Here is a 20,503-nt window from a genome sequence, read left to right on the forward strand (position 1 = left end):
AGGAGAAGTGTAGGGAATACAGTGCCGGGTAAAAGGGACAAAATCATAGCACATCTAAATTTCTCCATCTCCATGGTCTTCTACGAAGAAATAATTTTTAAAAAATATGGAGACAATTGGCACCACAAAGTACGGTTGCCTCCATCCAAATACTCAGATCCGACACTTACTTGGGACTCATCCTTGATCCTCCCCGGTCCTTCACTCATCCCTTCATCATGAACTTCTGCAAATGCTGCTCATACTCCTGGGGTAGTGAGGACTCCGCTAAGCCTTCTGGCTGACCTTTGGCCCTAGTCTCCCTGGAAGGAAAAGAGGCTGGAACCACATCCTGGCATGAGGACGGCACCAGGCGTTTCCCCCCGCGCAAGGCCTTGCAGCCGCTGATGAGGATGACAGCTCAATACAGTGGTATGGGAATTACATTCTCTTCTGATAACACAGCCCAGATGCCCGGAGATGGGATCCATATGGCACAGATGTTGAGGCTTCCCTAACCTATAGGAAGACTTATGCCCTAAAGGAGCCCAAATCTCTCCTAATGATTCCCTAAGCAGAGTTCCCGGAAACCCCACCGGGGCACGGCACCCCCATCACACATTTATAGTTCAGCCACACTCCCTCCCAATCTAGTTGAAATTTATCAACCACAGATCACGATTACCAGGAGCAATGTTGTCCGGTAACGTCGGCGTATACTGTCTTCATCTGTTCCCAGGGAACCAGAGCTAGGAGATTAACAGAGGGTCACAATCTCTTTCAGTAAGGTAAGGGTTTTGTTAGCCTGTTGTCCGTATTGTTGGTAATCCCGTCACCAACACATCCAAGTTTTCCATCTGTCCTGTCCTCTACCCAGCTGAACAACCTTCACCTCTCACCAGAACTGCTCTCCTAACATCCACTTTCACCCACCAGCCTCACCAACACACCCCTCCAATGCCTACTTCACCCCACAGCCAGGGGTGCATTTTCAACATAGGGATCATATTACCGCCTTGTGCAAACCCCTTCTGTGGCTTCCGATCATCCTCTGAGTAAAACCTCAAATCACCAACATGGTTTTTAAAACATGTCACACCCTTCTCCTGTTTGCTTTCCAATCCCCAACCGTCCAGGGTTTCTGGTTCTCAAATGTTCTTGCAATATGTCACTCTGGCTTTCCCGCAGATGCCTGGTACACACTGTTCTCCGTGACTGCGGTGTCACACCCACCGCTGCACCCAGCGGAGTTCTGCCCGCCCCGTTACCACCAAGAATGGCGGGCATCGTGTTCAGCTGATGAATATGTGCAAAGCGCATACTCTGCACCATCTAGCGTTACCCAGATATGGAGAATTAGAGTCTGGGTTAAATCCCCTGATCACGTATGCTCCCACTGAATGAGTGGCTCTGCTTTCGGCACATCTGGCTCAATGTCATTCCTTTGTCAACATCTGCCCTTCCACCATGACTGTAAGCTCCGGCAGATTCCCCGCCGAATCTCCAGGGCCAGCAGAGAGTACAGGCTCCATAGACAGTTGCTGAATTAATGAAGAAATACATGATAAGTTCAGATTCAACCACACAGAAGCTGCAAGAATTTCCCAATGAAGATATTTAATTCGAATTTGAAAAAAAAAAAAAAAAAAGAGAGAGAGAGAGAGAGTCTGGAACTCGGGAGAACGGAGCTAAGAAATCGTCTTGAGAGGCTGACCTGAAGTCGAAGGGGGGAGAGGCTCGTAGGGCACGAGGACAGAGAACAGCGGGAAGACCCCCAGAAGCCATGTCAAGGGAAATACGAAGAGTTATGGGTGGGCTTAGGAAGCGGAACAAGGGAAAGAAATGAAGTGGTTAGAAGAGAAGCGGGAGAGAAACAGGTGGGACCGGCGTTTCTGAGGCGCGGAGGGTAGACCGTTTCCCGAGGGTTTCGGAGTAATACCAGCGCCTGTGTTTTCTTCTGGTCATTTGGAATGAGTACTGAAAATCGCCCAGGATTTGGGCAAGGAGGGTCTATCAGTAGCCTCCGGGGGAGTCAGTGATGTGGAATGGCTGGAAGGTAGCGCAGCTTCCACGGGTTTAACCTTGAACCAAGAGGAACCCTGTGAGAACACAGGTCAGAGAGAATGGCATCAAGGAGATGAAAAATACGGAGAGCCCCGGCAGGGCTTTCCATGGAATAAATGTGCAATGAGGGTTTGCTGATTAAATTATTATTACGTGCGATGATAAGGTGTTGCTAAGTAAGAAGAGGGGTTTTTCTTATGATAATAGATAATTTTAGATACACAGAAATACAGAAATGTTGGCAATGCATACCGTGGCTTGGGGAAACCCCCCTGGCTGGTGTGTCTTCTTCACTGTGCTCTCCCATGCTTGGGGAAAATCTACGAGAAGATCCCCCAGAGAAAGTGCACTGCTGAGTAAGAACCACCGAAAACACTTCTGAGACGCACAGCGACCACTTGGTTTCAGTAGTTCACTGTTAGGCATGAGGAGAAAGTCTGCTTTAAGCAAAGAGTGAACAGGAGGGGAGCCTGGGTGGCTCAGTGGGTTAAAGCCTCTGCCTTCGGCTCAGGTCATGATCATCGGGCTCTCTGCTCAGTGGGGAGCCTGCCTCCCCTTCTCTCTGTCTGCCTCTCTGCCTACTTGTGAGCTCTCTCTCTCAAATAAATAAATAAAGTCTTAAAAAAAAAAAAAGTAAACAGGGGAAAACCTCATTCCATTTAAACCTGAATACCAGAAATTCACAGCTTTGAATAAACTGTTGTTACAAAAGGAATTAATAAGCAAACATGGAATCCTGTTACACATCCCATAGATTTACAGCAGTCCACAGCACAAAATTCTGCCTTCGTCATGTCTGTCAGTCTCTTTGTATGTGTACAGACCAGTAATAATATCTACGTGTGTAGATATGTGTGTGTCACACATTTGTACGTCGTATGTGCACGATACTTATATGCTGGGTACTTCAGATGCATTAACTCATCTACTCTTACAACACCCTATTAGAGAGGTATATTACGACTATCATTTTATAGGTAAGAAATGGAGGTTATGGAAACTATCTCAAATACTATTAGTAAGTGGAAGAGCCATGGTTGGGGGGGGGCTCCCAACTCTTAACTACTGTATTGTATTGCCATTTGTATTTCTAAGTATTAAAGCACATTTACATAAAGCTTCATGGAGGAACTTGTGATCTTATCATTTGGCTTAGTATGCTGTATACCTTAATCTTAAAGTGACTATAGATTCAAACATGTTAATTAATGGCATGTCTCTTACATTTTCTTTCCAGAGAACAGCTGAGATATAGATGAAATTCAAGGTTATAAAAACCAAGGTTCGAGTAATTCCTCCCTTGAAGTAGTGCTCAGAAAAGACACAAATTAAAATCACAGGACCTTTATTAGCTGGCCCAAAGAAATCACACTCTGAGCCCAAGTGCAAAACTATGGTGGGAGGGAATGTTCCCAGTGAGAACATGAATTACATCTGATTCTCATTATTTGCTAATCCCATATTTGAGAATTTGCTTACTCACTAAAATATATTTGTATTCCCTGAAATCAATATTCGTTTAAGTTTTCCAGGTCCTTGGGGCAGGCAGGCTGAACGGGTCACGCTCCCGGCTAAGGTCAAAGAAGATCCCCCCAGTCTCTTGATTCAGCTCTCACACTGTAATCAAGCGTCCTTTCTGCGGTATGTTTAGTCTTTGCTTGTCACACTTTTGTGCTTTATGCTGATGATTTTGGTGTTTGGGATGGCCCCTAAGTAGAGTGCCCAAGTGCCGCCTTGCATACCTAAGAGCAAAAAGGCCGGCTTGTCCCTTACAGAGAAATCATCTGCTACATGATCTCCATTCCGGTGTGGGTTACAGGGCCACTGGCCGTGAGTTCCACGTTAACATGACACAAGGTGACTCTAGACAGAAACATACAAAATACGAGGGCATGTACTGATCTGTTAATGAAAATCCTCTGATTAGAGGCAGGAACATGGCCCTGTATTTCTCTTAGAAATAATGATTCACTAATTTGGTGTTCACAGCAACTTCATAAACTATAATCACCATGAGAAGAAAAGAGAGAGTCTTGTTGAGGAATCATATCAGAGTGCATGTATGGACTCCAAGTTCTATGCAGCTTTCCGAGCTATATGTTACCGAGGATAAACATGCGTAAGCCACTGGCGGGGGCACATCTCTCCCTCTCCCTCCTGGAAAGATCCTTCCCCAAGCAAGAGGAATGACCATCAGGAATTAAGATTCAGAAATAAATGACAAGAAAAGCAAAAAAATACTGACTAGAATCTGTAATGACGCGTGCCTCGGCCCTAGTGAGGAACAGGGGGCAGAATGTAATGGTCTGCCCTGTCGCCTGGGCTGGTCAGCTCAGGGAGCTTGGATGAAGCAGAAGGGGGTTAGAGAAACAAACCATGGTTACCTATAGACAATCTTAAAATACCAGTATCATCCTAATCCCAAATCTCTCAAGGACATTATTCAACTATTAAAATGGAATTATGCAGATTGTAAGTTTTTTTTTTTTTTAAGAAAAATTTCCAAGACTTTTCCCCTTTACATACTTGAAAACTATTCAGAGACTGTTGGTCAATAAAACTTTTCAATAAAATTTAGAATAGGAAAGTAAATGCATAGGTGTTTACTTAGAGCTAGTTGCTAAGATTTAAGAACAAGAACTGAGGGAATGCATCCGATTCCAGTGATCAGAGATGCTGTGCAAATCTGGCTGCTACCTGTCTGCTGCTGGCGGGGCTAGGCCTCCAAGGAGAACACAGGAGCAAGAGAAACTTTCTCCCCAAACTTGAAAAGGCCTTTGTCCTCTGATTAAGTTCCATGATACCATCTCTATTCAGTAAGATTAACCCCCTAAGAATTAATTTCCCACTGTACGAGTAAGTGAGAATTATAACCAAATTATAAGCAAGACCACAGCATAGACCTGTCTGCCTGTCTACAGCTCTCAGGTCATCTACTATGTTACATCCTGTCTAAGGAAAGGTTGGACTGGACAGTTGGTAAAATCTAGATCATATTAAAGAATTAAGACTGTGCAGTGTGTCTGCTGCACCATCCAGAGAAGATGCTCGGATCAACGGGCATGAGAGTTGTAATCCTTCGGCAGATGACATTGTGCCAATACTGTCCTTACTGTTTTGGGGACTTCTACCTAGTGCCACCTGGAGTTCTCTACCCCAAGGTCTTGCCCAGCCAGAGAAGGCTGCTCTGACTACTGCTACTCTCCTACTGACATCTCCTTCACCTTCCCAGTAAGTTACGTCCGTTCAAATCCTTATCTCAGAGTCTTACTTCCCACAGAGTTTCTTTCTACAAAGCGTTCTCGTTTCTGGCACAATTGTATTCTTCACTGTATATCAAATAACTGGTTTTCTGCTTTATGCATTGGTCTTTTATTAGCTTCACTAGTGGATATCAGTTCCCCCTAGGGCAATAATTCTGAGTAGATGGACAAAATACAGAGTAGACAAGCAGAGTCAAGAATTAGTCTTTTTAAAAAAAAAAAAAAAAAAAGAGGGACGCCTGGGTGGCTCAGTTGGTTGGGCGGCTGCCTTCCACTCAGGTCATGATCCCAGCGGCCTGGGATCGAGTCCCACATCGGTCTCCTTGCTCGGCAGGGAGCCTGCTTCTCCCTCTGCCTCTGCCTGCCACTCTGTCTGCCTGTGCTTGTTCACTCTCTCTCCCTCTCTCTCTGACAAATAAATAGATAAAATCTTTTAAAAAAATGATTACTTTGTGAGATAGTCTCTCGCTTACCTAGTCAATGTTTGATCTCTTCTAGCATGGAGCTAGACAGATACGTTGTCATGGTTGAGCTCCTCCCCGAAGTTGGAGAGAGAGAGACATTCACTGGGGGAAGAGTTTATCTAATTTAATGGGTTTGCAGATGTAACAGGTTTCTAGAATACCAGCCCTTTCAACCAAGTTACCAAGGCAGATGGGCAAGGAGACCCATGGGAGGTAGAGACTCCCTGTGAGGGCCATGGTGATGCTCGTAAGAGCAAAGACAGGTCTGCAGTTTGTTCTACATGCCAGGTGGGTTTTGCGTATCACTGTAAGAATTAAATGAGTTGGTAAACATAATCATAAAGGAACATAAACAAAAGAGATAGAGAGAGACTATTATCTACTCAGATATTTCCGCTAAATACCACTGAAGAAAAGAATCCAAGGGCGCCTGAGTGGCTCAGTTAGTTGGGTAACTGCCTTCGGCTCAGGTCATGGTCCTGGAGTCCCGGGATCGAGTCCCGCATCAGGCTCCCAGCTCCATGGGGAGTCTGCTTCCTCCCTCTGACCTTCTCGCCTCTCATGCTCTCTCTCACTGTCTCTCTCTCAAATAAATAAATGAAATCTTTAAAAACAAAAACAAAAACAAATCAAAAAACAAAACAAAACAACAACAAAAAAAGAATCCAAGCCAAAAAGAATATTGACAAAAAGTCAAAACATTTTGATGTCACCCTGGGGAAAACCGTGGTGCCGAGAAAGATCTGTGAACGGAAGGACAGCTCAAATCCTCGGTCTGCAGTTTTCAGTTTGGAGACCTAAATGCCTCCAACTTCATTCTCTGTTCATCTGTGACCTGAAGAAAGCAGGAGCAGTCTCTCGGGCTGTGGGAGACAGGCAGCCGGCACAAGACCTATTTTCTAAAAAAGGGAGGCGGGGGGTCTTTTCCTTAGGCTTCCGGAGAAAGGAAAGAAAAACGTATGTTTGCTCAAATGGCCAGTGTTTTATAGTTGGAATGAGAGAGCACAGAGAGACATGCATGGGTGTGAGACAGATGGTGTCCCTGCCTTCCTAAGGTGGAGGCGCATTTTGATTTTTTCCCAATAACAGCCCCCAATTACAATATGATCATTATCTGAAGAGACACCGAGTATGCTACTAAGTAAGCTTGGGCACCCAGTTCACAGGACAGCCCCGGAGAGCCGCACAGAGCTGCGGTCTGCGCACGTCGCCGCAGCCAAAGGAAGACTCAAAAGACTGAAACAGGAGAGTGGTGGCTGCCCACCCCCTTGACTGGACGGAGCTCGGTACACACGTCACATTCAGCCTCGGGACTCTGTGCTGCCTGACCACTTTCTGTCTCAATCTCTCCCTGCAGTTTTTTTGTTTGTTTGTTTGTTTGTTTTTACGGTCCTTCAGCTCCTGTTGGGTCTCTGAGCCATCATGGAAATGGAGTTTTGTGTGTGTGTGATTTTGTAAGTGAACTTTGAGTGTAATCATATTGCCTTTTTTTTTTTTCATTTTTGTAGGTAATACCTCCTTCCCCCACCAGTTTTTATTAACAATAATAAACATGTTCAGCTGATCAGCTGTAGCAAAACCTGTCACCATCTTTACAGGACCTAGTGTAATTTCAGTGACCCTCTGTGGCCGGCATACAGTATATTTCCCCAGAGCCCGGAATCAAGCCTTTTAGAAGATACAGATCATGCAAACCTCATTACATAATGCTTTTAGGTCTAATTGTATATTGCTTTAAGTTTACCTTCTTTTTAACAGAGTTTCCTTTTTAGTTTTTTTTTTTTTTAAATTTACTTATTTATTTATTTGAGAGAGGGAGAGAGAGTGTATATGAGCAGGAGGAAGCGCAGAGAGAGAGAGAGAGAGAGAGAGAGAATCCCAAGCAGAGTCCCCAAGTGCAAAGCCCAGCAAGGACTCATCTCAGGACCTTGAGATCATGAGCTGAAACCAAGAGTCGGACGCCCAACTGAGCCACCCAGGTGCTCTGGAGTTGGAAGGAAGGAGAGAGAGAGGCAGGCAGGCAGGCAGAAAGCAGGCCACCCCGGCCGCAGGCGGGCAGCAGGAGGCAGAGAGCGTGAGGGGCTCACCCCCACAGACGACGCGGTCCAGGCCTTCACAGCGGCGGTCGTCACACTCGCACGTCTTCCCGTACACCCTGCGGTCCCCCGGAGGGTAGCAGGTGCACTTGCCGCACTCGCATTTACCTGCAACACAGGGAGAGCGCAGGGCTTAGAAGCGTCCTAGAATCAGCCCCGCTTTCCAGGCACACACGCGCACGGTGAAGCTCGTTCAATAGTTCGGCGAAGGACTTTTCTTCCCGGACTCTGGTAAGCGGACGCCCAAGAACAAGAGCCACGGAAGCCCGGCGGGGGGGAGGGGCCGGGGGCGGGGGCGGGAGGGGCGGGGGGCGAAGTGACACTCGCTTCATTCATTTTTGAAGACTAATGCAGTTACGAATCCCTCTGGGTATTTCCTATTTAACGTCACTTGATGATACCACATGGTATATATTTAAACATAATTTAGTATAATGTCATTTAAAAAAATGTTCTTATATATTTTTATTTTGGGTCTACTGGCCACGTAAGGAAAAAAAATGCTCACAGGTACATTTCAAGGCAATGTTTTATGGCTATTATTTATGGACGCCAGTTTTACAATTTATAGAACTCATTTTACCATGGAATGCTTACCAAAATGCACGACCTAAGTACCCTCATTGCTCTTGGCTCAAAATTTTAAAGTATAAGCCTTTTTTGGAACGAGCTGGGCTCATAGTTTGGGAATTCCTTAACTATGGTCATTATGGCTGTCATCATTACTTCTTGGGCTGTAACTATGTGTCAAACACTATAATTTTCCCCATTCCATCCTTTTGTTTTCACCATTGCACTCACTGACGAGCACTATCACTACAATTTTACTAAACAGGAAACAGACACACACGGAGGCCAAGTTCCTTTCCATGGGGGACTAGCTCATAAGGAATAGACTCAAAATTCATATCCATCCTCATTAACCTTAAAGTTTGTGCACTTAACCATGAGGCCAGCCTGCATCTTATTATACCCAACGCAGCACCACGAGGCTATGAGAAAGAAAATTCCTTCTGCCTGTGGAGCTGGCGCTGGCTTGGCAGACATTCATCTGGGTGACTACCCTGAGACATCTGTTACTCTCTGTCATTAGCCCAACCGTCGTAATGACACACCCACTGAAATGATCATAAGACGCTTCGGGGCTGACCCTGCAATGTTGTTAGTCATTGTGTGCTGCATTTGTATCTTGTTAAAGAAATTCCAAGTTGGTAGATGATGGAAGAAAGGAAAATTAGTATTTAGAATCATATAATTTCAGAGCTGTAATTAAAGATAATCTAATGCAGTGATTCATAATCTTTTCTGGCAGAAGTGGTGGGGTCATGGTCCCTTTGAGAATCCGGTGAGAGACACCACAATGGACAGTGTGGTTTTGGCTGCTCCTCGGCCAGCCTCTCTCTGCCCTTGGAGACAGGCCCAAGTTCAGGGGGAGGCAGCGTCCCTCTCTATCCCCGGTGACACTCCCTCTTCCTATGTCCTGGTGTATAGAAGAGGGACAACAGCAGACACTGTTGGCCAGGGTTTTGCTTCTTGAGGGTGAAAGTGAAGACACAGGGTCTGTGGCAGGAGCACCCCAGCAACAGCACAGCGGTGAGTGTCCAGGAGCGGAGGAGCTCGGCACTAAGTAATGGTGGCAGGGCGTGTTGTTGGCAGGGCCTGGCCTCCCTGGGGCGCTGCCTGAACTGGGTGTCCACACTTGCACTCTGTGCCTGAACCTTTCGCATAAAATCCTCCTCCGTCCCCATCAATGAAGGTGGTCTCTGTTTCCTCAGACAAGAACTGTAGCTGGTAGACCTCAGATCTCTCCTTGGAAAAATATAGCAGCACACGTTTATATTTTTGTAAGATGTCAGGAGGATCCATGACTCCCCACAGTTTATTTAACAGATGAGGAAACGCAGCCAAGCTGAGGTTGAACGATCTAAGGCCTGAGAAGTAGACATCAGCAGGGCTGGTGATGGAACCCATTCTTCTGAGCCCCAGGGACCTTCTGGTGCCCACAAACTTACTCGTCCTCATCATGGGGTGTGTGTGTGTGTGTGTGTGTGTGTGTGTGTGAATGACAACAGAAACCCAGACTGTGGAGACACAGAGACTAACCATACAACCATCCGCAGTACAACCATGTGTGGCTAACGAGTCCTTCATGGGCAGAAATGGGAAACATCAACCACGTTTTTCCTGAGAGGGCATGCAGACCTACTGATCAAGTCAAGATAGATTTTTAAGTTTGAGGGTGTATGTGTTTTTGGTGACAATTTTATTAACATTTGAAGGCATTCAAGAAGTTTCTTGGATGTAAGTATTATTGGTTTCTGTGCCTTTTTGGAAAGGATAATCTGATTACTGGCACAGGGGGGCACCTGGGTGGTGTAATCAGTTAAGACTTTAGGTTTCAGCTTAGGTCATGATCTCAGGGTTGTGAGATCAAGTCCCATGTTGGGCTCCAAGCTGATTGTGGAGCTTGCTTGGGATTCCCTCTCCTTCTCCTTCTGCCCCTGCCCACTGCTTACCCTCAAGCTCTTGCTCAAAAATAAATAAATAAATAAATAAATACACAAACAAACAAATAAGTAAACAGTGGCATATGTGTTCAAATATCTACATTTCATTGTTTTCATTATGGATAGTTTGTCTTATATTTCTTCTATAAAGTTAGATTGCAAAGTGTTCATATTGGATCTTAGGTCCATTTTTTCCCCTAATAGATTTTAATTCATGTATATTTTTCAAATATCAGAGTATAATTAACCATTTTGAAATTCTAGGTGTTTATTTATTTATTTATTTAATTTGGTCATGTATCTGTCAGAGTTTTAAAAAGCTACATTAAGCCAACTATTAGCTGAGTTACTTTACAGATACCGCTCTGATACAGTTTATAGGTTGTAGTTGCTTCATATGCAAAGACAAAAAATCATAAATCAAGACAGGCTAATGTATTACAGATAGAAAGCTAAAGAAGAGTAAATTGTTCTTACAGTCCACATTTTAAATTGCATTATTTTGCTGTCTTAGGTCACCACTTTGGTCTAGTCACTACCACGACATATACTTGCCAGGTAAATGTCTACTCGTCTTTCAAGATCCAAAGTCTATTTCACCAAATCCATGATTCTTGCGTCCTCCTACTCACACGCCTTCACAACTACAGCAGAATCAACTGCCTTCTCATGTGTCCTCAGGATGTTTGAATCAGTGTTTATTGAACAGATGCACTAAACAATAATCACATGTAAATGGTTTAATAATACATTCCCATGACATGTAGGATGTTTCTTCCAGAAGACATATGCCTTTCCAATTACCAGAAAGCCTTCATCTGTGTTTCCCACAGTTACATCAATGAAGTCTGTCCCACAGCAAGCTCATCATCTTAATTTACAAACATACTTCTCTTCCTATGTCTTGTTATCGGGAGAAAGTCACCATCATTTGATCTGTCACCAAATCTTAAAAATACCTGATAACATAGTGGATTCCTTCCTTCTTTTAATGGGCTATTCTTCTCCTTCCAATATGAAATTTCATGAGATCCACTTTTTTAATTTAAATTTGATTAATTAACATACAGTGTATTATTAGTTTCAGGTGTAGAGTTCGGTGATTCATCAGTCTTACATAACGCCCAGGGCTCATTACATCACGTGCCCTCCTTAATACTGCCCCTCACCCAGTGAGCCCCCCACGCCTCTCCTAGAGATCCACTTTCTTAAAACATGTCTGTGATTATGTAATTGCCTTTCATGTGATAGTCCCACATAGACCTTCAAGGCAGAGATCAAATTCCTCAGCAGAGCTCTCCACACCTGCTCCAACTCACCTGTCAAAGCAGATATTCGATGTTCACAGTGCACTCATGTTCAGAAACTTTGCTTTTTGCTCCGTTTCTTCTCTCTGCTGTGAGCTCTACCACTTTCTCTGCACAAGCGGACCCACTATTCAACAGCCAGCTCAGATCTCCTCACCTCTATGAAACCTTCCTTGTCACCTCTATTCGGTTACCTGGAACATGTGTGCTTCCTTTCTGATCCCACGGTAATTTGTTCACACCACTGGTAGATTACGGAATGCAAGCTTTATACTGCATAAGCACATGCTTGCATCTGACCACAAATACTGAACTCTGTGGTCAAGGCTGACAGTGAGATTTGTGTCCTGTTGTCTCTGTTGGTGGAGTAGGAAACCCTGACATACAGATTTATTGTCTTTTTTTTTTTTTTAATAAGAAATCGAGTCCAATCTCTTCTCTTTGTTTGCTAAATGATATTATTATTTCAATGACTGTTTTAGCGTTGTGAGCTATAAATCTGTCTTCTCAAATGACTATCAATATTCATATAAATAAGAATGTAGGATAATGGAAGGTTTCATGTCTAGTACTAATAAGTGCTATTTTATTTAACAAATTGAGAGGAAAATCTAAAGAAAGGTATGCTCAAAGAAATAAAAGCAAGCCAGGTAATTTTTGAAAAGATAATCCAGAGACAGATGGAAAGGACAGAAATAACTATCTAAGAAATGAATTCAGTCAACATCATCAATATCATTCAACCAAAACTTAGGTGAACTTTACACCGAGTCTCTCCATTCTTATTAAATTTTTAGAAAGCAGATAATCTTTAAGCACACACAAAAAGTCAGTCCAATGATATCATTTTATAAGGGACTGAAATCCCTGTGAATTAAATTTTAAGGCTTTGACATAAGCAAAGAGTAATGAACTAAGATAGATATCAAGATATCGACTAAAGTAGATATCAAAAAGTTCTGATTTTAAAATATTTTACTTAAATATTTTAAATTTGACACTTCCTTAAAATATAGAAAAAACTAAGTGAAGAATGACAAGCTGCAGTTTATTCCTAAGCACAACTAGTCATTTTAACAAATAAAATATACCTCACTTTAAATATCATCTTTAATTTAAATTTTCTTACACTCCCTACGAAAGCTAAATATCTTTCAAACACGTTTGCCTTGAAGTACATTTTCCCCTAAGTACCAGATTAAAATTTAAAACCCTAAGGCACTTACTCCAAAATAGTTCTCATACGAAATTCAGCAAACATGAAGAATTTCTTTTGTGCAAAATACTTGATCAGATAGGAGAGTTTAATTCTAAATAAGAGTTATATAAGTCTATAATTTCTGCTATCCCATTAACTTATTTCATTTCACTAGGCATCAACTCCAAATAAAAGTGTTAGAGAATGATATTTCTAAATATCACACAATTATTTTGAGCATTATTGGCAAAATTTACTAATGTTATTATGTTATTGTTATCATTGTTATTGTTATTATGAAACTGAAAGGTCAAAATTTTTTAATATTTGTTTTAATAGAAAATTCATATGGTCTGTAGACATTTGAAAAGATATTCCTTTCTTAATCATATGGGAAATGCAAACTAAAACCACAATAACATTCCATCCCCAACTAATCAGATTAGCCAACTTTAAAGAACTGACTAAGTTTTGGAAATGGTCTGGGAACACAGGCCATATATTTTATAACTGGTGGAAATGCAAGTTGGTAGAATATTCTGGAACAGTGCTTAGCATTATCTAGTCAATATGTTTAATTTATGAACCAGCATTTCAATTCTTGGTCATATTCTCTGGAGAAAAGTATACTTGTTTGTACCAGGAAATGTTCCAGAACTATCATAACAATGCTATTCCTTATAGTCTCAAAGGGGGCTCACATGTTCATCGATAACAGAATATATTAACGTCAGTTATATTCTTAGGTGGACCACTGCGTTACAGTGAAGGGAGCAGGGCTCCTTGCCACATCATGCCTAAATCTTCAGAACATAATGTAGAGTGCAACAAGTCAGACACAAAATGCTGTATATTTTTTTGAAATATTTCAAAACAGATAAGTCTAAACACTCCAATGTTTGGGAATGTATATGTAGGTGGAAAACTTGAAAGAAAGGCATAGAACACCTAAAAGTGAGAATAATGGTTATCTTTTCAGAGGAGGTTATATGTGATAATTGAGGCAAGGCCAGTGGGAGCTCTTGGGATTCTGGCATTATTCTACTTTTGCACCTGGGTCAAAGTGTGAACACTTTACAATGATTCAGAATGTCATAAATCAATATGGTATATATTTTCCTGGGCATAGTGGACTATTCATGAAACAAGGCTGGTATAACCAGTGAGCTATGTTGCAAAAAAAATCAGTCTTTTCCTTAATTCATTCATTATAACTAAATAAATTGCCAGTGTACTCAACATTTAAATGTGAAAGTTTAAAACATAAAATGTTGGACAAGAATATAGGTGAGAGTTTTCATAACCTTCAAGTAGGAAAGACCATCCAAAACATGACAATAAACAAACCAGAAACAAACAAACAAAAAGGACAAGTTTGGCCATAAACAATAATTAAAACAAAACAATATTTAAAACAAAAAAATAAGCAAGACTGACATAAACAATAAACTGAGACAAAAATATTTGCAGATAAAACATAACAAAAAATGACAAAATGACTATACATATGAACTCATATAACCAATAACCAATAACCACAAGAAAAACAGTCCAAGGACAAAAATGGATCACTCACAATAAAGATAATACACAATGATTATTATCAACAATAAATTATTTATATCACTTAGTAGATCTCATGGAAATAAACTGCAAATTTAAAATAATTATACTTTGAAGGAAAGTCACCTGGTTCACTAAAATACTTGAAAATTCTGAAGTTTTATGTTAATATGATTTTACCTGATACCGCCTGGAGAAACCCTCATTTATGGTGTTTTGGGTTTTGTCTACAAGTTGCTTCAAGGTATATACAAATAAAATAACATTACTTTAATACTAAGAAGTCAGACTAAGTAGGACTGTCATTCTACATATACAGTAACTCTGTACCACTGAATTACAAGATGAAATAAAAGAACAGCTTGAGGGGCGCCTGGGTGGCTCAGTGGGTTAAAGCCTCTGCCTTCCCAGGGTCTTGGGATCGAGCCCCGCATCGCGCTCTCTGCTCAGCAGGGAGACTGCTTCCTCCTCTCTCTCTCTCTGCCTGCCTCTCTGCCTGCTTGTGACCTCTCTCTCTGTGAAATAAATAAAATCTTTAAAAAAAAAAAAAAGCCCCTTCTACACGATCACGCTGAGCTAGTACCCGCGCCTGGAATCGGGTCGCAACCCCAGCCGCACCTGCCGCCTGCCACTGCCTCTGGACCATGGACCCCCGCAAAGTGAGCGAGCTTCGGGCTTTCGTGAAAATGTGTAAGCTGGATCCGAGCGTTCTGCACACCGAGGAAATGCGTTTCCTGTGGGAGTGGGTGGAAAGCATGGGGGTTAAAATACCACCTGCCACTCATAAAACTAAATCAGAAGACAGTATCAAGGAAGAAAAACCAGATAGTAAGAAGGCGGAGGAAAACATAAAGACAGATGAACCATCAAGTGTGGAGAGTGATCTAGAAATTGACAATGAAGGTGTGATTGAACCAGATACCGATGTCCCTCAAGAAATGGGAGATGAAAATGCAGAGATAACCGAGGAAATGATGGATCAGGCAAATGATAAAAAAGTGGCTGCCATTGATGCCCTAAATGATGGTGAACTACAGAAAGCCATTGACTTGTTCACAGATGCCATCAAACTAAATCCTCGCTTGGCCATTCTGTATGCCAAGAGAGCCAGTGTCTTCATCAAATTACAGAAGCCAAATGCTGCCATTCGAGACTGTGACAGAGCTATTGAAATAAATCCTGATTCAGCTCAGCCTTCTAAGTGGCGCGGGAAAGCACATAGACTTCTGGGCCATTGGGAAGAAGCAGCACCTGATCTTGCCCTTGCTTGTAAACTGGATTATGATGAAGATGCTAGTGCGATGCTGAAAGAAGTTCAACCGAGGGCCCAGAAAATTGCTGAACATCGGAGAAAATACGAGAAAATACGAGCGAAAACGTGAAGAGTGAGAGATCAAAGAAAGAATAGAAAGGGTTAAGAAGGCTCGGGAAGAACACGAGAGAACGCAGAGGGAGGAAGAAGCCAGACGACAATCAGGAGCTCAGTATGGCTCTTTCCCAGGTGGCTTTCCTGGGGGAATGCCTGGAATGGCAGGGGGGATGCCTGGAATGGCAGGAATGCCTGGGCTCAATGAAATTCTTAGTGATCCGGAAGTCCTTGCAGCCATGCAGGATCCAGAAGTTATGGTGGCCTTCCAGGATGTGGCCCAGAACCCAGCGAATATGTCAAAATATCAGAGCAACCCAAAGGTTATGAATCTCATCAGTAAATTGTCAGCCAAATTTGGAGGTCAAGCATAATGCCCTTCTGACAAATAAAGCCCTTGCTGAAGGAAAAGCAACTTCGATCACCTAATGGATGTCGCAATAATACAAACCAGTGTACCTCCGACCTTCTCATGAAGAAAGCTGGGGTGCTGTGAAGAGAATCCCTACCCCTCTGCTCCCCATGCAACTGAAACATTCTACAATGGTTTTCCATTAGGGTATTCATTCAGATAATGTTTTCCTACTAGGAACTACAAACTTTAAACACTTTTTAAACCTTAAAAATATTTAAAAACATATTAAAAGGGTGTGTTAGTCCCTACATTTTTCTTTACTAATCATTTCAGTTTTTTTTTCCTTTGGATTAATTGGGCAAGGAAGATATTTCAGTGTGGAAGATTCATTGCTCAGTTATAACGAGTGAAATAAAGGTTTATTAGTAGGAGGCAAATAATACATTAAAATAGATGAAGTTTGAGTTGGAGATACGGTTTCTGAGGCATTTTGACTTGTCTTTTTAAATGCTTTATTTTTTAAACACAGTTTATTTTGATAGAACCATTGGGACCACCAGTATTGCAGTCGGACCTGGGTAGGGACCAGAAGTGCTTGGCAGGGCAGCAACAACCTTACTCCTTTTATATAGTGTGCACCCTTGTGCAGATGCATTTAAATCTTACACTGCGGTGAAGGGATGATTTTTATAATGCTGCAGTAGACTTGGATTGCTTAGCTGTGTTCTTGTCTGATATAGAAAATAAATGTTTTGCATTATTTCCACATAGGGGAAATAAAGGAATACCTTTTTTTTTTTTTTTTTTTTTAATATTTCTGTGTTTAGAGTGACCTTTCCTGGTCCGAAAATACCCATCTCTTTGTGTGCTTTCTGCTTATTTTCATGTCCCCCCTTCTCCCCTCCCAGTACTCTTTGGGCTAAAGATAGTCCTTTTTCACTGGCGTCATCACTATTATTATCATTCACAGCATAATTGTGCAAGTATATGTAATGCTGGGTTTACTATGTAATACATATAGTGATTATGTAAGATAATACCCATAACAGTTGTAGTTTCTTACTTGGCCAAGTGATTGCATATTTAAATGTTAGGTTTCTGCTTCGGTGAGATCTTAACCATCTCAGAAGATGTTGGAAGGAGGGATTTCCTTTGATGTTCAGTCTTCTGAGGAAATACCTGTTGGAGTTGGAGTTTATCTGACATTATTCATCTTCGTAGTTTGGAGAGTATGAGGTTTGAATTCATTGATATACATAGAGGGGAACCAAATTTCTTGATCCAGTATGAATTATAAAATTGATGAGATCCATGGTTCTTCATTGTGGGGTTGATGGCATTATGAGTGTTCTTATTCAGCTCTTGAATACTGCACCATATCCCCCACCTCCTTTTTTCCTTCCCTCTCCTCCAAGGATAAAGAAATGATGGATTTTCTGTTGTACATTCAAATCTTAACATTAATTAAGACTAAGTCTAGGCACTGTACTAGGAATCGCTAGGTTTCTACCTTTCCAATTTAACGTGCTGGTGTTCAAAAACAGTTGCCAAGGGATGAGACCCTCTATACTTTGCTTATTTGAAGAATCAGTGGTAGGAGCAGTGAAGAAAATTCCATGGAATAATTTCTGAAATAGCACATTTCTGAAGTCATAAGTAAGTTGATTCAGGTTCTAACCCTTTATACAAGCAAATAGGAATGCATCTGTTATATAGTGAGAAAAGGCTGTATGCTAACTGAGCATGCTTTTTAAGTCCTTTAAAAATACTCAGCATATAAACTTGCGTTTGAGCTTGTCAGTGGTTTTTTTGTTGGTAATGTGTGCTCTTTCTCGAATTTTCTAATGTGTGCTGTGAATAACCCAAGAAGACCAGTTCCTTTTGGGTTCCTTATTTGATTTACTTTTTACTTAATTATATATTACTTAAGTACATTCTAACATTGCAGATATTACCGTAAGTGGGTAAAAGTAAAATTGGTCTTCTGAAAATGTGTCCTGTGCTCTTAAGTTCCACAAATACAAAGTACATTCATTTTCATAGAAAAAAAAAAAAAACTTCATTAAAAAAAAAAAAGAACAGCTTGATAACTTTGTAAAAGGTAGACTGCCTCATTTATATTTTTAGAAATTGAAAGATTAAATTTTTATTTATTTACCCAATGTCTAGAGCAGCATTATCAACAACAGCCACACTATGGGAAAAGCCCAAGTGTCCATGGACTGTTCAACGGAGAAAGAAGATGTGGTGTATATATATACAATGGAATATTATTTAAGCATCAACAAGAATGAAATCTTGCCATTTGCAAGGATATGGATAGAGCTAGAGTGTATTGTGCTAAGCAAAATGAATCAGTCAGAGAAAGACAAATACCATGATTTCATTCATATGTGAAATTGAAGAAACAAAACAAATGAACATGAGGAAAAAAAGAGAAGGAGGCAAACCTTAAAACAGACTCTTAACTACAGAGAACAACTGAGGGTTGCTGAAGGGGAGGTGGGTGGGGATGATGGGTTAGATGGGTGTTGGGTATTAAAGAAGACACTTCTTGTGATGGGCACTGGGTGTTATATGTAAGTCACGAATCACTATATTGTACACCTGAAACTGATATTGCTCTGTATGTTAACTAACTAGAATTTAAATAAAACATTTAAAACTAGAAAAACCCAACCTTATCAATTAAGTTCACCAATTTTTATCCTTATTAACTACCAGAGCACAGTTATGGTAGAAATATTCATTTCATTATTTCATAAAATTGGAGATTGTTAGAGATGGAAAATCATGGAGGATGATCAAGTCCAACTAGCCCTATAATTTACAGATGAGGAAAATGAACTCTGGGAGTGAGAAATCATGTGACTTTCTCAAGGACACACAGGTTGTCTCTTAAAGTCACAGAATGAGTGAGGGGATGGAAACATTAACTCCGTCCTCTATCATTTCTAGAACTATTGTTGGTTGTTCTTTTTAATAGTTAGGGATGCTTGGGTGACTCTCTCCTAATGAAAATGGAGAGGAATCTGTAAGCATTACCTGGAGAAAAAGTAGTAATCTCTGGTACTGGCTAATTTTCCAAACTAATATAAATCTAGACAATTGGTTTTCAGGCTATGTATCTCTCCCTCCTTTTCTTCTTTTTTCCCCTCCTATTCCTCCTCTAGTCCTTTATCCCTCAACCAACCTCACCTCTCTACCTTTCTCTCTCTCTCTCTCATAAACACACACACACCATCTTTGTTCCTCCTTCTTTCTTCCAGGTATTTCTTTTCTTCTTAGATTCCTCTTCTTACGCAATCTTAACCGTAACAAATCTCTCGGTCTTTCGACTTTGCCTTCTCCTTCCACCACTCTCTTCAAACTTCTCTTCCTAAAGTGTCATCTCCATTAGGGCATGGGCTTCAAATCATCAGGGACCAGTTACTGCATGCTAGAGGAGGAGACACAAAGACAAACAAAACAGATGCTCCTCCCTAATCTCATGGATGGACAGTTAGGGAAGGGTCCCTTCATGAACTAATTGGGTAAACCCATACTTCATTAGGTGTTAACGACCAACTGAATCTTCTCCATCACCACTAGTAATACACTTGTGAGAGAGCACAAATTGGGAGTTTTCAGATACCACATGGTAGATGTATGCACCTGAAGAGCAACTGTTGAAGACTGAAAACATCTCCAGAAAGCATAACTAAAAATACAACACGCAACCACACACACATATCAGTTCCACCCCATTTGCCCCCACTTGAGGTGTTTAGGTAGAGACTGATGCTCTCCTCCTTCAAACCACACCACATAGAAAACACATATTCTTGCTCAAGAATAAATGCCACTGGGTGATCAGCCTTGAATATCTGTATCAATGTGGTCACTCCCTCATTCGTTCAACAAATACATTTTGAATATCAACTATGGATCAAGTATTATGTTAGATGCTGAAGATACAAAATTGAGGACATTTTTAAAAACTTTTAGTAGTGGAGGGAATAAAGGTAAAACAAACTAGCACGCACATCTGGCAGGGTTAGAAAAAGTTCCTGGTAAAGGTGACCTTGGAATGAGTCTCAAAGTGTCTGTTAAATGTCAGTAAGGTAAAGAGACAGGGAAATACAATTTAGGGCACCGATACAATTAAAGCATGGGCTCTGACATTAAATAAATCTAGATTCTAATCTCAAGATGTCCACTATTAAATGTAATTCCTTGGAAGACCAAGTTAAACTTAATTTATTATGGTTGTGTGATGGGAATAATAATAAAACTGATAATAAAGTTATTATAAAGGTTAAATGTTGTAATGCATATAAAGTACATAAGTCAGAGCCTGGC

At 41.3% G+C, this 20,503-nt stretch overlaps 1 protein-coding gene and 1 pseudogene across 1 annotated transcript in view; one reads left to right on the forward strand and one right to left on the reverse strand.

Moving 5' to 3' along the window:
- ITGBL1 (integrin subunit beta like 1) overlaps positions 1-20,503 on the reverse strand; it is a 213,252-nt gene that overhangs the window by 16,237 nt on the left and 176,512 nt on the right. Inside the window, exon 8 of the mRNA XM_045081345.1 lies at positions 7,858-7,974. Coding sequence (XP_044937280.1) covers positions 7,858-7,974 — 117 coding nt within the window. The remainder of the gene's footprint in view (positions 1-7,857; positions 7,975-20,503) is intronic.
- On the forward strand, positions 15,071-16,632 carry LOC123392392 (annotated as a pseudogene).

Source organism: Mustela putorius, unplaced genomic scaffold (assembly GCF_011764305.1).
Source record: "Mustela putorius furo isolate JIRA1106 unplaced genomic scaffold, ASM1176430v1.1 tig00000551_pilon_pilon_pilon, whole genome shotgun sequence".
NCBI classification, from domain to species: Eukaryota; Metazoa; Chordata; class Mammalia; order Carnivora; family Mustelidae; genus Mustela; species Mustela putorius.